The following is a 13,950-nucleotide window of genomic DNA, read 5'->3' as shown; positions in this document are numbered from 1 at the left end:
TCAGCAGGAGAAGTACTAGACAGCTGGTGACACAGCAAGGTACAACATGCTATCCAATGCAGTATTTGTTACAAAGGGAAGGCTTGACCTTTGCAGTGCCTGACTGTGGCTAGAAATAGACAGGAAGACAACTTGAATCATTTGGTCCTGTCAGTATAATGAAGCAAAGTCCAAGACACACCTGTTACATGCAATTTTTCTTCCATGGATATTAATCATAACTTAGGAGGAAATAACACACTCAAGAAAAATATTTAGGCTGCTAAGGGAGATGGGATCTGAGACTACTTTAGTAAAGAACTGTGGTCCAGCCGCAAGTCTGGCAAGGTTTAAAATTTTAGATTTTTAGAGTTCTTTACTGTGGTTAGTTCACATTGCTTGCCCTCTACAATTTATTTATTTGTTTTAATGAAGGAGTGAAGGAAGCTTAGTGGGGAAAAAAGTATTCAGAGATCTGTTTGCAAAATGGTTGCAGCTACAAGCCACATGTAAGATAGTAACTTACTCTATTCAAAAGGCCCTTATAAAAAGGACTGCACACGTAGGTATTCAAAGGAGTTCGAAGAACCTGAAGACAGTAACTTTTTGAGTCCCAAGCTGGTAACAAAAGCACCTGTAAAGGATGATCCCTAAACCTGGGGCCCCTAGTCAGGTGAGAAGGGGGCTGTGGGAACCAAATCACAGTGCCACCAGGTGCTGTGAAGGGGAGAAGGTCCATGCCACAGACAGCTGCCCTCTTCTGAGTGTATTCCCTGGAGGCCTTCTGCCAGGAAACCTCCTCCACTGTCAGCCTGCCCTGGAGAACCACACCATGTAGTGGCCTGTGGACCTACACACCTTCCTCTGCATTGACTCAAAGTTTTGTTACAGTCTTCTTTCATTGCTAAACAGAACCAACAGAGAAAGTGATAAAAAGCCGGAGCTATTTCCTTCTGATTAAGAAATATTCTACCTATTACTATCAAGTAGTATTAGATGTGGCGCTTCAAGATATGGTTCAGTGGGTTTAGCGGGCATGGTGGCATCGGGTATATGGTTGGACTTGATGATCTTTGAGGTCTCTTCCAACCATTATGATTCTATGATTCCAAGTATAGAGCATCTACAGACAGTAGGTTCTCTTTGACTCTGTCTGTCAAGCGTGAGCTTAGACTACCAACCACTGGAACATTAAACGTACACAGGCCATAAATAAAGGAAGAAAATGGATATGATTAGGCCTAACACAGTCTATTACAGCTTTTAGAATGCAGTTTGGGTAAGATAATGTGACTAACCTACTTACCCCATCTATCTCGCGTTTTGACTCCCTTTCCTCCTTTTTGTTCCTCCCTTTTATTCCCTTTAGAAAGGGAGTTTCTAAAAACCTCTCACTGCCCATCACCTTTGCATCTCTGGATAAGATGCCATTCAGAAAGGTTCAGTGGCAGTTTTTCCTCCTGGCTTGAGACTGACCATAGTTGTTAATTCAGGAAATAGTCTCACAGAAAGCTTCTAGGGAGATTTCTAGGTAAGTCAAAGCTAGCTAGAAACTAGGAACCAATTAGAAGAAAATTTTCTGTGCATATTGGGAAGCAATTGCAGAAGTTGGATGTAGCTAAAATAAATTTAGCATATTGCTAGTTACTGCAGCCATCCTTGTTCACGCCTTCTAAGAGCTCATCACTGGCATCAGAAATGGCCCACCTGAAATGACAGCAAACAGGGCCGTCCTATCAGCCAAAGTGGTTTATGCCTTTGAAGTTCATTTTGCACAGGGCAGATGAGACTTCAGGATTCAGCTTGGTTGGCAGCCCCAGAGAAGGATCACTACTGAAGCATTTAAGACAAAGCCCTTAATCCTGCTTAATTACTAAGAGTTACTGGACAAGTGAAAGACTGCTGGACCACAGCCAGATGAATGAACACCTTGTGCATTCTCACCTGAACTTCCTAACACTGTGCCCATTACACAAGCAAGATGCCCCTAGTGCATATCCTAGAATATCATTAAACTGGCACTTTCCTTCAGCAACCACTTGTAGCATTTTCCTAAATGAATAAATAAATGCCATTTCTCACACATACATCTTCACAATCAGTCAACTTTGGTTCTTCTACCACTTGTATGACTGCTATTGAAGGAGAACATTACAGATCACCACTCAAACACAGCATCCTGCATTATTTCTCCATCTAAGTAAGCAGATTCACATTCGTATTAAAATAAGGTAAATTCATAAGACAACTCTCAGTATTTATATTTGCTTAAAGCTTTGCACGACTGCGTGATCAGAAGTTCAGAGACATAGATTGCGATTGTCAAAAACACTTCTTGCTATAAAGAAGTTCTCTTAGTTATATCACTGACTTGCCAAGAGACATTTCATCTCCCAGTGAAATGTTAGTATCCACACAACAGGAGAATTGGAGACTTTGTCAGGAAAATCCAACCCCTGAAATCATTAATCTGGAAAACGCAGCTTTAATTCAGGCACAGCATCCATAAAACCGAGTTTTAATAAGACTAATTGTTGACTAAACCTGGAGACCAAGTTGTATCACATGGAATTGTACTTTCTTGTGAAGGTACAATATTATATAGAACCATAACCATATCCTAACATGCTAAATTCCACTTTTGTTCATATTTAAGTTCAGGCATAAGTCAAACCTTCGAGGTGTGTGTCACTCTCTAACCAGCTTCTATATTTTTATGGAAGATTCAAAATTACAGACTCATTCTGATAGTCTCATTAAGTCGAGCACTACTACTAATGTGAGACTGTCTCAAACCCAATGCTATAATTTGGTTACAGTTCATACGAAGATGAGCAAATGTTGCCATATTTGTATTGAAACTGAGGCCATCAAATGTCTCCCCTCAACAGTGTTCCTTTCTTCTTCCAAATTAAAAGCAGTCAACTCATCTGTTCCTTGCTATTTTAAAATAATGAATTGTATCAACAAGTAACTAAAAAGTGAGATAATGTCTTTACACTTTAATTATATTTAACTCCCATGCAAAAATACAAAAAAAATCTAGTTTCCTTTCTAGTTACACAATTTGCAAATGGTCAGTTTTTGCAAAATCACCAAAGGAAGTAAGAAATCAAGAAAATATTTGGTGCAAAATATATTTCCTTCGAGCTATCTTTAACTGACAACCAAAGTTGAAATATTATACATACTAACCTAAGTTCAAATCAATAAGTGAGTGATTTCCAGAATTTATGCTTTATCACCCTGAAGAAACGAAGTGTTCCAATATATTGCTTTCTAAAAGAAAAACTATTATTATTCCAATAAATAATTATATCTGGCTGGTTAATTCTTCAGTGTTGGCACCAGACTGAATGATTTTGAAGAGTGTGTGCAGACTGTTTAAAACACTGCTGTAGCTCAGACAGCACCACTGTTTTCACTGACAAGCAAAATGCACCAGACGGTGAGTGATGCTGCAGCCTCCTGAAGTCCCAAAATAAGACCAGAAGAAATTTTATAGTTGGTATGAAAGCAAGCAATGCAGGCGTAGCAATCAGCAGGTTTATATTTTATATTATTCATGCAGCCAAACTAAATGATCAACAGTCTTAATGTATGAAATAAACCCCTGTGTGACTGGAGGATGACATAATACATTAGCTTTTCAGAAAGTTTAAGATATGTTTGGGTTTGAAGTTTCATCTCTCTCAGTCTCGGGCCATGGACAACCAGTTCATGATTCTTACAGTGACCTGCCCATCATAAAGTTTATTTTTGGACATGTACATAAATAAAACTGTAGTTTAAAAGAAATCTTAACGCTGTAATAAAAATAAATCTTAAAGCCCATACAGGAGAAACTAGGGACACTTGAACTGCCTGTGTGGGCCATAACAAAAGCACATGGTGATAGCAGGAAGCTTAAAATCAGGTTTTGGCACTCATGATCAAGATTGCCAATTGTTTCAGGCTTCTTTTTCCTTGTAAATCATTACCAAACTCATGCATTTCCTCCTTGGAGGGAGTTTCTCAGTGTTTCACAAACATTGCCCCTGTGTTCCTTTTGAGTCAGTGTAGCTTTGCCAGCTGGTCTATGTTAGGGCATAATCCCATCGACATGATCCTTGCAAAAGGCAGGAGCAGCATTATCAATCTCTGGCAGTCGAGATATGAAAGGAACTATGAACAGGCGACTTCTCATCTCAGGGAAATGGGTAGCCTTCGATTTGGTGATCTGTAGCCAAGAATGAATCATAGTGGATGTAGATGTTTATCTGGAATTAAAGTTATTTTAAAACATTTATTATAAGGAAGGAGAAGAACATTATCTGCTCCTTCAGCAAAGTTCACTCGTTATTTGGTAGATGGACTTCCTCGTCTTAGCTAAGATTAGCACCATCACCTTGTAAAGTAACATTAGACTTGGTATAAATCAGTAAGCGTCATGAAGATAGTGTCTTCCCCAGGCAAGAAACGCTTATGCTCTCGTATTAACATGTAGTCCAAAGTGTCAGTAACAGGATGGAGTTTTGGCAAGTGAATTCCGTGATCACAAATTAGATTTAACCACCTTCATATTTTATGCTTACCAAAGCCCACTTTTATGATGCTATGAAAAACACAGGAACAGTATGAAAAGAATCAATACAATCAGATAGACAGGAGTATCAAAGGTTATGTGCATCTATTTTAAGTAAAAGAAATGGTACAGAATAGTTTGAAATATTATTGCCTTTGCCATCCTGAAAAAGCTTGCACTACTTCAGTGACAGAACATATCCATAGTGACAGCAAAACTGAGCCAAAAAAATATATGAAAAAGGTTATTTAAATGTATTTTCACCCATCATGAACTACTTTGATATTCCATACCAGAAAAAGTCCATGTAGTGGAAGTATGTAATAATATAGATTATTTGATTATTATGCAAACCACCATGTATAAAGAAAAGCATTAACTCTTCATTTATGAACATTCCCTGAAGTTTAATTTGGAACCTAATTTGCATTCAATTAACATTTTAAAGCACTACTTATTTTCTATTTTGTTTGCCTACATGATTTAAGTCATAAGAGCAATTCTTTTCTTTTAGAAAAGGTGAGAGATGAGAGAGTGTTTTATGCATCAGTAGTATATATACAGAGCCAGCCATCGTTGCACCTTCTTTCCTCCACTTGACAACTCTGCACCCTCACTTGCAAGGCCTGGCACTAAGAAAGTGTTCTCTTTGTTGAGCAGCACAAGAAGGGAAGTTGGGAAAGACAGTATGACGGGTCTTGTACCTCATCTCTGCCTATGTCCTCTCCTACCTGTGAGATACACACCAGTGATTGTAAGCCACTGGTTTACAGTAGGAAAAAAACTGTGTTCAGATGAACATATTACATTAGGAGGGGATTTAAAATAATTCTTCTAAAATCCATCCTACAGTATAAAGAGTCTGAGATTTGGGGAATGTAGTGAAGTATGGTTTGATTTTATGAACTGCTCAAAGATGAATTTACATAGGATCCAGAGTGTTTGTTAGGACTTGACTTAAATGCATCCAAAATGGAGTATTAAGCAGAAAAATTTATGAATGGTATATTCTAACCTAGGCATACTGCGATACACCCCATAATGCATTCTTACACAACCATACATGAAAGGAAGAAGTGATAGTTCAAAGACAGACAGTGACTTAGCTTTGAAGTAGGCAATAAGTATTCACACAGCCAAAGCTGTGACAGACAAACTCTAGCAACTCATCCTGGAGTGTTTTACAATGCCATTACCCCCAATTAGTCATCTCTATGCTTATGGTTGCTCACCCAAGCAGCTAAAGAGCTGTATTGCTGTCAATCATACTATCTTAGATGCCAGTTTTGAACTGCAGTGACAGAGTCTTGGACAAATATTGCTTTCTAGTATCTTTGGGGGTGGTAACTTCCAGCCCTGGGACAGGACAAACAGCAGGGGAAAGGCAACATCTTAGCAGATGGCTGTAGCTGCTTGCTTCAGTGCACATCAGTCAGCAACTTCAGCTGTAGCTCCTCAGACTGCCTCATAGCTATCACCTCTCAGGTGCTAATTAGCATCTCATGCGAGATCTGATATGTGACTGCTAACATTATGGATAAACTTAATATGCACTAACATATCCTTTGTGATGTGTTAGTCTGAGATCATAACCATAAAATCCATCCTTGAAATGCTTTAAATATGGTTTTCAAAGACTTCAAAATCTAGGTGCTGCTGAAAAAAATTAGTTGTTTGTTCTGTAAAAATTCATGGGATTTCTCTGTTCTGATGAGGCTTACAGGTTGCACAGTTGAATTTGAAAGAAACACAAGTCTGCAAGAAAGGTGTCCCCAAATTACCCTTGCTTTCTTTATGGCTGCTTCAGTGAGCTGTCCATAATTGTCCTTCTCGACCAATTCTTGAGGATGCGTGTTAGGTTAGTCCGATATTCAACATGTATGGGTAATTCAGGGTTCTCTCAGAAAGGAAGTGTCTCTCCACACTAGTCTAAAAGATCTTCCTTCTTGAAAGTTTGAGTCATGACTGTTTCCTCCTTAATCTTGTAAGGATGAACCAAGCCCAAATTTCTCATGGCATTAGGACTAGAATACCACAAGCATTACCTGATCACGTATGTTTCTTTATACACTGACAATTAAATTATTTTTCTCAATAACTTTAAGATGAAATAATTAGAAGGTCTGATAAGCAAATATTCATTCTCCTTCTGCTGGGCATCCACCTGGGTCATACAAATCAGGAAGGCTGAAACTTCCTGAAAGCACATGATTACGTTCTCCAGGTTTTTTCCCCTGCTATCAACATTAGGAACTAAACATGTGTAACAATACACTGCAGTGTCTTTGACAGCCCAAATCAATCTCAAGTAAATCTTAAAAGCTACTTTATGCTACATCAATATATAATTAAGCTCCAGGCTTGTAGATTTTGATTTTCATACGTGCTTTTCACAAAAATTTCAGTGCCAGAAACTTGTGGGTTGAAATATTTCATCTCATTTGCACTAGTATTCCTATCGAGATAATCAACATTTTGGATATTGTGAATGACTGTCAGATTATAACTGTTGTCACAACAGTGAAAATACCTGATGATACATAAAATCTACAGATTCTTAGGAAAAACTCACACAATGTCCAAGTAATATTTTCTAGTAGTTTGAGGAAATAAAGATCATGTAGCAATTTTCATGGTGCATTCATGATAGAACTTGAAGAACTATTTTAGCTTACAATATATAGCTAATATACATAAATTAATGCATATTCATCTCAATTGCACTGAAAACATACTTAAAGTAATCACTGAACGTCTCTGTGTATACTGAATGAGGAATGTACTGTCAAATCAGCTCCACAACTAAACAGAAAATGGAGGTTGCTGAAGTTCCCTGACTCCTAAGTGGAAACATCTAGTCAAACGGAACAGTGAAGACCCAACAAAATAATTTTGTTTGAAAGAATGAATAAAATAATTTACAGAAAGAGAGCACAAAGAGATCAGGTGTCAAATGCAAGTCAAAAACAAAGTAAAAAACTGTCAATCTAAGAACTACTAGTGTCTCAGGCAGCTTGAATCGTGAATTGTGTTAGAGAGATCCAGAGCTAAAAAGAACATGCTAAGGCCTACTTTGATGACATGGTATTTGAGTATATAGCATTAGGACGACCAATACACACGTTTTGGAGGAGTTCTACCAATACTGACCAGGCTATTGCTAGCCTGAATTTCACGTTTGCCTATCAAATTCGCCTAGTGTTGCATATTTAGATCCCTTTAACTGCCTACTGATTATTTACCATTTACTACATCTTACTGAAGCCAACTTAGGATTTCGTATTTTTTTCATTTTTTTCATTCACTGTTTCTTGTTTCTAAAACAAAAATCAGTGAAACTTGCATGTTAGGTTCACGTTTCAATTAGGTTCCTTTCCTAATATACTCTTAAATTTCTAGAAATGGGATTATCTAAAAGTGCTGTATCAGATAAGTAAATTCAACCAGTTAACAATACTGCTTTTCAGTCCTCCCTTTCACTTTTCTATACACAGAACACACACATTCACAAAGTAGCATCACTTAGGTTTACTGAGAGAAACCAGGGATGTCATCAAAACTATTTCCTTCCCAGAAAACAGCCATGGTCTTTGGATGATGTATGGACAAAAACCTTTCTACGCTTCGCTATAATGTGATGCTGAATACTTGTGTACTTCAAATCTTTGCAATGGATAAAAAAAATCCAAACCCAAAAAATCTCCGCCAAATCCAACTATATTAATTCCAGTGAAGAAATATTTAATACAACTAAGATTTTTAAACTACACTTACCTGGAACAAAGCTTCCCTGGACCACCTCCTTATAAGCCCACCAGCCTTCATGGATTTTTGGTGAATTTTGTTGAGCTAGAAAGAAATAATCAAAGAAACCATAAAATTAAGGCAAGGCATATAGGAAATATTTCATTACATAAGCTTTGGAAACTCTAAACTGGTATCATCTTCTACAGAAGAGCCAGTCCTCAAGTTCCCAAGTGATGTTTCTTCCATTTGTTGAATTATGCTACATATCTGTATCTTAGAGGACCTTGTCTCTGTTTCTCATACAGTAAAACATACTCAACTTCTGAAGAACTGATCACTAAACTTAAAAATTCAGGTAGAAAATGAGGATCTATAGCACTACTGATGGTTTCTGTGCCACCCATAAATTCAGTATGGGATAAAAATGCAGAGAAAAAGAGTGCACTCATATACAGTAGTCAATGTCTGAGTCCAAGTTGGTGGACTGGAAAGCAGTTTCTCTCCTTCTTTTCCCCAAGTTCTCCAATATTCTCTTACTTTGAATGGGAAGAAGTGACAGACAGAGTGAACCACTGGCAATAGCTGTGTCTATAACTGCTTCTTCTGTCATCCCATGTGCTCTGAGTTCCAAAACCAGAACAGAAATGCATAGCCCATGGCTTCACAAATACTGGCTTATGCTATAATGCTGAGGCAGTAATGTAAGGTTTTTTCTGCTCTCTTCTCTGCAACGTAGCACCGGCTACTTCTCCCCCACCAGAGTCATTCTGGTAGCTAGGCAAGATACTTGCTTCTGTTACGCATATGTGACATGCAACTCTATTACAGTTGCATTTGTTAGCAAAGTGCAGTTACAGAGTGAAATGTTTCTTTAACCAACATTCTGAAGGCTGTAACAATAAACGTGTAAGCTTTGGATAAGGTTTGTCCCTGATGAGACTGTTGCTTAAATGACTTCCCTAAATTCCTGAAAAGCCAAGAGCAGAAAGATCTGGATTGGTCAGTTTGCTACTCATAAGGTCATTACTTCTCTTTGTCTTGAAGGAAATCAGAACTGGAGCAAATTTTGTGGTCAAAATGTAAAATCTCTGTAATTGGAAATACTTTCAAAGGGCATACAGACACACAGCAAGACAAACATCCAGTTGCTTTCCATAAGATAGCAGATCAGAGCTGATATGCAAATATGTTCTGCCTTCACTTGTATTTGGCTTGATATTTTCATATTTACAGCCACTCTCTTTCACTGAGCTAGAGAAAGCTCAGCTACCTTGTGTATCGTTAATTTAAATTTTGGGTTGGTTTTGTTTTATAAGATACTTTCAATCTCTTGCACTAGGTCCAAGAATTTTTTAACATAAATACACAGCTACAGAAGATGCTGGATTTAGCAGCTTTCTGCTGCAGTTTCATTTCTAGATCACATATTATATACAAAAGACACAACTACCCCGGGAAAAGTTCCAGCAGTATAATAAAAATTGTTATTGTCATTAGAAATTACAAAAAGGATGTGACACTTAGACTAAAAAGGATACAAGATGAGGACCATTACATACTGTTCTATCAGTTACAAAACAATATTTATGATTTAACTGACTGTAAATTGCAGAAACAAAAGTAAAGCTGAAGTTAATGAAACATACTGACAGAAGGACCAACACTCTGCTTTACCAGAAATCCAGACACACTAGTGGAATGGGGTATGTGTGGATGAAGATTTCTCCTCGCAGTACTAATGCTCGTTCCATTAATTGAATGGTGTCCTGTTAAACAGGACTCTTCCACCGTGCATTCTTTACAGTTTGCAGATGACATTATGTTCATTACTTTAGCTTTTATATCATTGCCTAAAGAACTCAAACTGTGTATGGCTTTGTTGTGCTGGACTGCACTATAGAAACATTTGGAAAATGGCAAATCCCAACTCACAATGAAAATATCTGAGCAGCAAAATATTCATATCCAATCTGAACTGCAATTTTTTGGATCTCAACACTGGTTTATGCAGGTTGCTTTTATGCCTCTATGCTCTGCAACAGGAGTCCTTAAAGATTTCAGGATGCTTCAGCAATAGGAGAGGATACTAATAAGTGAGTCCAAACATAACACAGCAATCACCTTCTACTTAAAATTTCCTGGAAAATTACATTGCATTAAAGTGTATCTTTTAGTAACATACATAGCTAAAGCTAGTTCAGCCAACCAGAGGCAACTGCATTTTAAAAGTGGGTGAAAAAGTATAGATGTAGATAGAGGCAAGTTAAGAAGACTTTGAGGATGGGTATTTTCAAATGCAACTACTGACTGTCAGCATTCGCAGAAACATATACAGTCGAAAAATGGATTGCTTTTGCCCAGTCTATGGCCAATCTTAATGATACATGCCAGGTCCAGTAGAAAAATAAAATCCATTATTCAGACTTTAAATTAAACCAAAACCAAAAGACGCTGGCCCTGCAGCTCTACTTCAGTGTGTTGCCCCAACATTTAGTAAAGCTAATTCCAAAAGGAATATCAGGAAAACTAAGATTTTTGTCATATTTTTTCAAATCTTCTGCATTAGTATGGAACAGACTGCATGAGATGAGCAAGAAAATTAGATTATCAAAGCTTTGTATTAAATAATTGGAGGCCTGTGCAATTGCTTCAGCTGTCAGAGAAAGGCATGACCTGGCATCACTCTGCACATTCTACAGATATCAGATCCTTATCTCTTCAATACACATGAAAATGAAACACATAAAAAGGACTACAATAAGCAAAACAAGATGTTGCACCATAGTCATATAAAATACCAAAGATAGGGCAAGAGCTATGCTGGGACTACTGCTGATATACAGAAAACTGAGGCCACTGAGGAAATCAAGAGGAAAGGCAGGTGGTGGTTGTGAGAGAGCAGCTAGGGAGACAATGCCATGTTCTTTCTTGAACCCTGAAACCTCAAGGTTTTATACCAGTTCAGGCAAAACATCCTGCAAAGTAGTGCAGAGAGTAACTGAACACAGATTTCCACTCTGCTGTGCATAAGAAATCTAGCTTGGTGCCAAAGATTTACTCTGATGGATCCTACAGGGACTTTGCTTAGAAACAAAAAATATTTATAAAGCTCTCATTTCTCTGAATGCAGAAGGAGAGGGTCTGGCAAGGCCAGGGCGGAAAGTTTGTCTTTCAAAAACTTCTCCTAAACCATTACTCCAACCTATGTTACATAAGCGGGCAAGAGGTCTTATTAAAGGAGGAAAAAGCTGTTCTCTATTTTTGAAACATAATCAGACCCATACCTGGATTAGTAATGGAACAAGGGAATATAAAATTAGAATGAACAGACATATGGACAGTCCTTGCTGGGAATCCTATCTGGGACACTTACACCTGATGCACATACAACACAGGGTCTCTACAATTGGTGTATCAATGCCCATCTGACAGAATGGCACTGTGCCTGGGTAAACAGGTTCAACCTTATGGCTCAGGAATTGTTGCCAAGGAAAAGGATTCTTCATATGTGCCACTTCATGACACTGAAAATAGCAGAATTCTCTCAGCATCCTTATTTCAGTAAAACTATTGTACCTCTCATTGCAGTTCTCCCACTGGAGGATCATAGAGAGAGACATGAGTGCTTGCTGTGTGGATTCTGATACTCCTATGTTCCTACCAGAACACTGCAGCTACTCCATGGCAGGTCCTTTTCTTGGCATGACCTGTCACATAAGATACTGAGGAGACAAAGTTCTAGAAAGCAATTCTGTATTCCTAAAGAAGGTAAATATCTAAAAAAAATATTTCATTTCTGATACCTCAGAGACTTCTGCTTTCACCACTAAAACCTAGAGTATGCCTTTTGCTTCCAAGAAACATTATTGCTTCTGCAAGGCATCAAAATAACCAGGCCTGTCTGAACCGACACTTTGCTGTTAGGAGCAGATTACCTGCACAAGTATTTTTGCAACAGCAATTTTTACCATCAGCACTGTATTCTGCCATTAGTAGGGACAGTCCAAAATGCCACGTTTGTCCAAAGTGCTAGAGGATATTGAATGACCTCCATTTGCTACAGTGTTCTCTCCCTTGGTACTGAAATCACTAGTATCTGAGATTTGTAGCTCTGTTGATATAACACCATTATGTCAGATCTCTTTCAAGGCAGCTGCTGTAGAGGAGACAGGATATTTGGAGCTGATATGACATGTGCTGCTTTCATTTTGTCAGATTATTGCAGGTATGCTCATTGTGGAGCATAAAATTACAGGCTAAGTTCTGCAAGATGTTATGCATTTTTGTTTCCTAGTGACTTCCACGCATAGGGAAACAGCATCGTACAAGAACATAACAATGTACAGTAAATGCGAACAGCAAAAGATGCCAATGCCCCATAAAGTCAGAAGTTAACTATATCCAGCTTAGAGGTTAATATGAGTAGGCTTATGTTCCAAAGAGAAGCTGTTGCTCAGTCAGTAAAACTGTTTCAAAATCATCAGATAACATTGCATCAGATACCAGGTACCATGATGCAGTTGCTGAAAAATCTGCATACAATTTGCAGTGCAAAGAGGTCTTCATCTTGTTGGAATACTAATGCTGACACAATATAAAATGCTGTAATTAATACAAAGTACCCCTCAGTAAATATGCTATTTTGCAAGATATAAACAAGTAATTCTACACTTACTTATTTACTTTCTATACTTAAAGATAGACAGGCTTGTCTCTGATGCTATCATTTATGTCACTCACATCTGAGCATAAGCCAAAAGTAGAATCCTGTCAGATCAGAATTCTACATTCACTTTACTGCCATTTCACACAGATGAAAAATGCTAGATTGTGGAGAATCAGGCTCACAGCAGTTAGGAAAAAAAATCTTTTTTTCATCTAAATGTTATTGATCTCAGCTCTCCTGACTGCTGTATTAATCACTCTGCATGCTTACCCCACTTAACTTATATCCTAACAGTCTTGCTGGTAATAACCTGGCTAGTATTGCCCTGGCATTAAATACATGATAACATTCTTATCACTGTTACTCCTTCTGCATAGTTATGAGATTAAAAAGAAAAGCAGCTGCAACTATGAGCCATTAGTTCATAATAAACTTAGTGCAAAGCATTAATTCATTGCTAATACTTTGATATGAAACCCACAGAAAAATGGCATAGTGTCTACGACAAGAAAAATAAATCCTCAAATCTGCTATTACAATGGTGAACACTGAAAATGAAAGATATATTTATCAGGTATTAGATGCTGGTGTGATCTTCACTTATATCCACCTTTTGTGTCCCACAGACTATTGGCTTTATAGGCCTTATCCTGGTTCCCTCCCAGTTAGAATAAGCTATTGCTTAGCTATGTAATACTATTTGATTTTCCATTCAGAGTTCCATAGTTCACTCTGAGTAGCTTCATTACTCTCAAGGTATCTTCTTCAGTCATTGACAAGTAATCCAAGATAGCTGTGCCTTATGGCAGAAATTAAAATCAGAGAAATTTTCCTGTAGTGCTTCAGAAGATCATGTATTCTAATAGAAAATCAGCCATACAGAGAAGAGTGCAAGATGATTTAAAAAAACCAAAAAACACCAAACAAAAGCAAGCTGTAAGAAAAAGTATAATCTTTTTTTGCTCAACTCCATTTCCAGAATCTTAGGTAATGT

The 13,950-nt window shown here is 37.7% G+C and overlaps 1 protein-coding gene across 1 annotated transcript in view; it reads right to left on the bottom strand.

Annotated features, from left to right (window-relative positions):
- Positions 1-13,950, bottom strand: part of CA10 (carbonic anhydrase X) — a 204,175-nt gene that overhangs the window by 158,710 nt on the left and 31,515 nt on the right. Inside the window, exon 2 of the mRNA XM_009698508.1 lies at positions 8,318-8,392. Coding sequence (XP_009696810.1) covers positions 8,318-8,392 — 75 coding nt within the window. The remainder of the gene's footprint in view (positions 1-8,317; positions 8,393-13,950) is intronic.

This window comes from Cariama cristata, unplaced genomic scaffold (assembly GCF_000690535.1).
Source record: "Cariama cristata isolate BGI_N322 unplaced genomic scaffold, ASM69053v1 scaffold1414, whole genome shotgun sequence".
Taxonomy (NCBI): Eukaryota; Metazoa; Chordata; class Aves; order Cariamiformes; family Cariamidae; genus Cariama; species Cariama cristata.
Note: the sequence above shows the minus strand (reverse complement) of the source record. Positions and strands in the feature narration are given on the sequence as shown.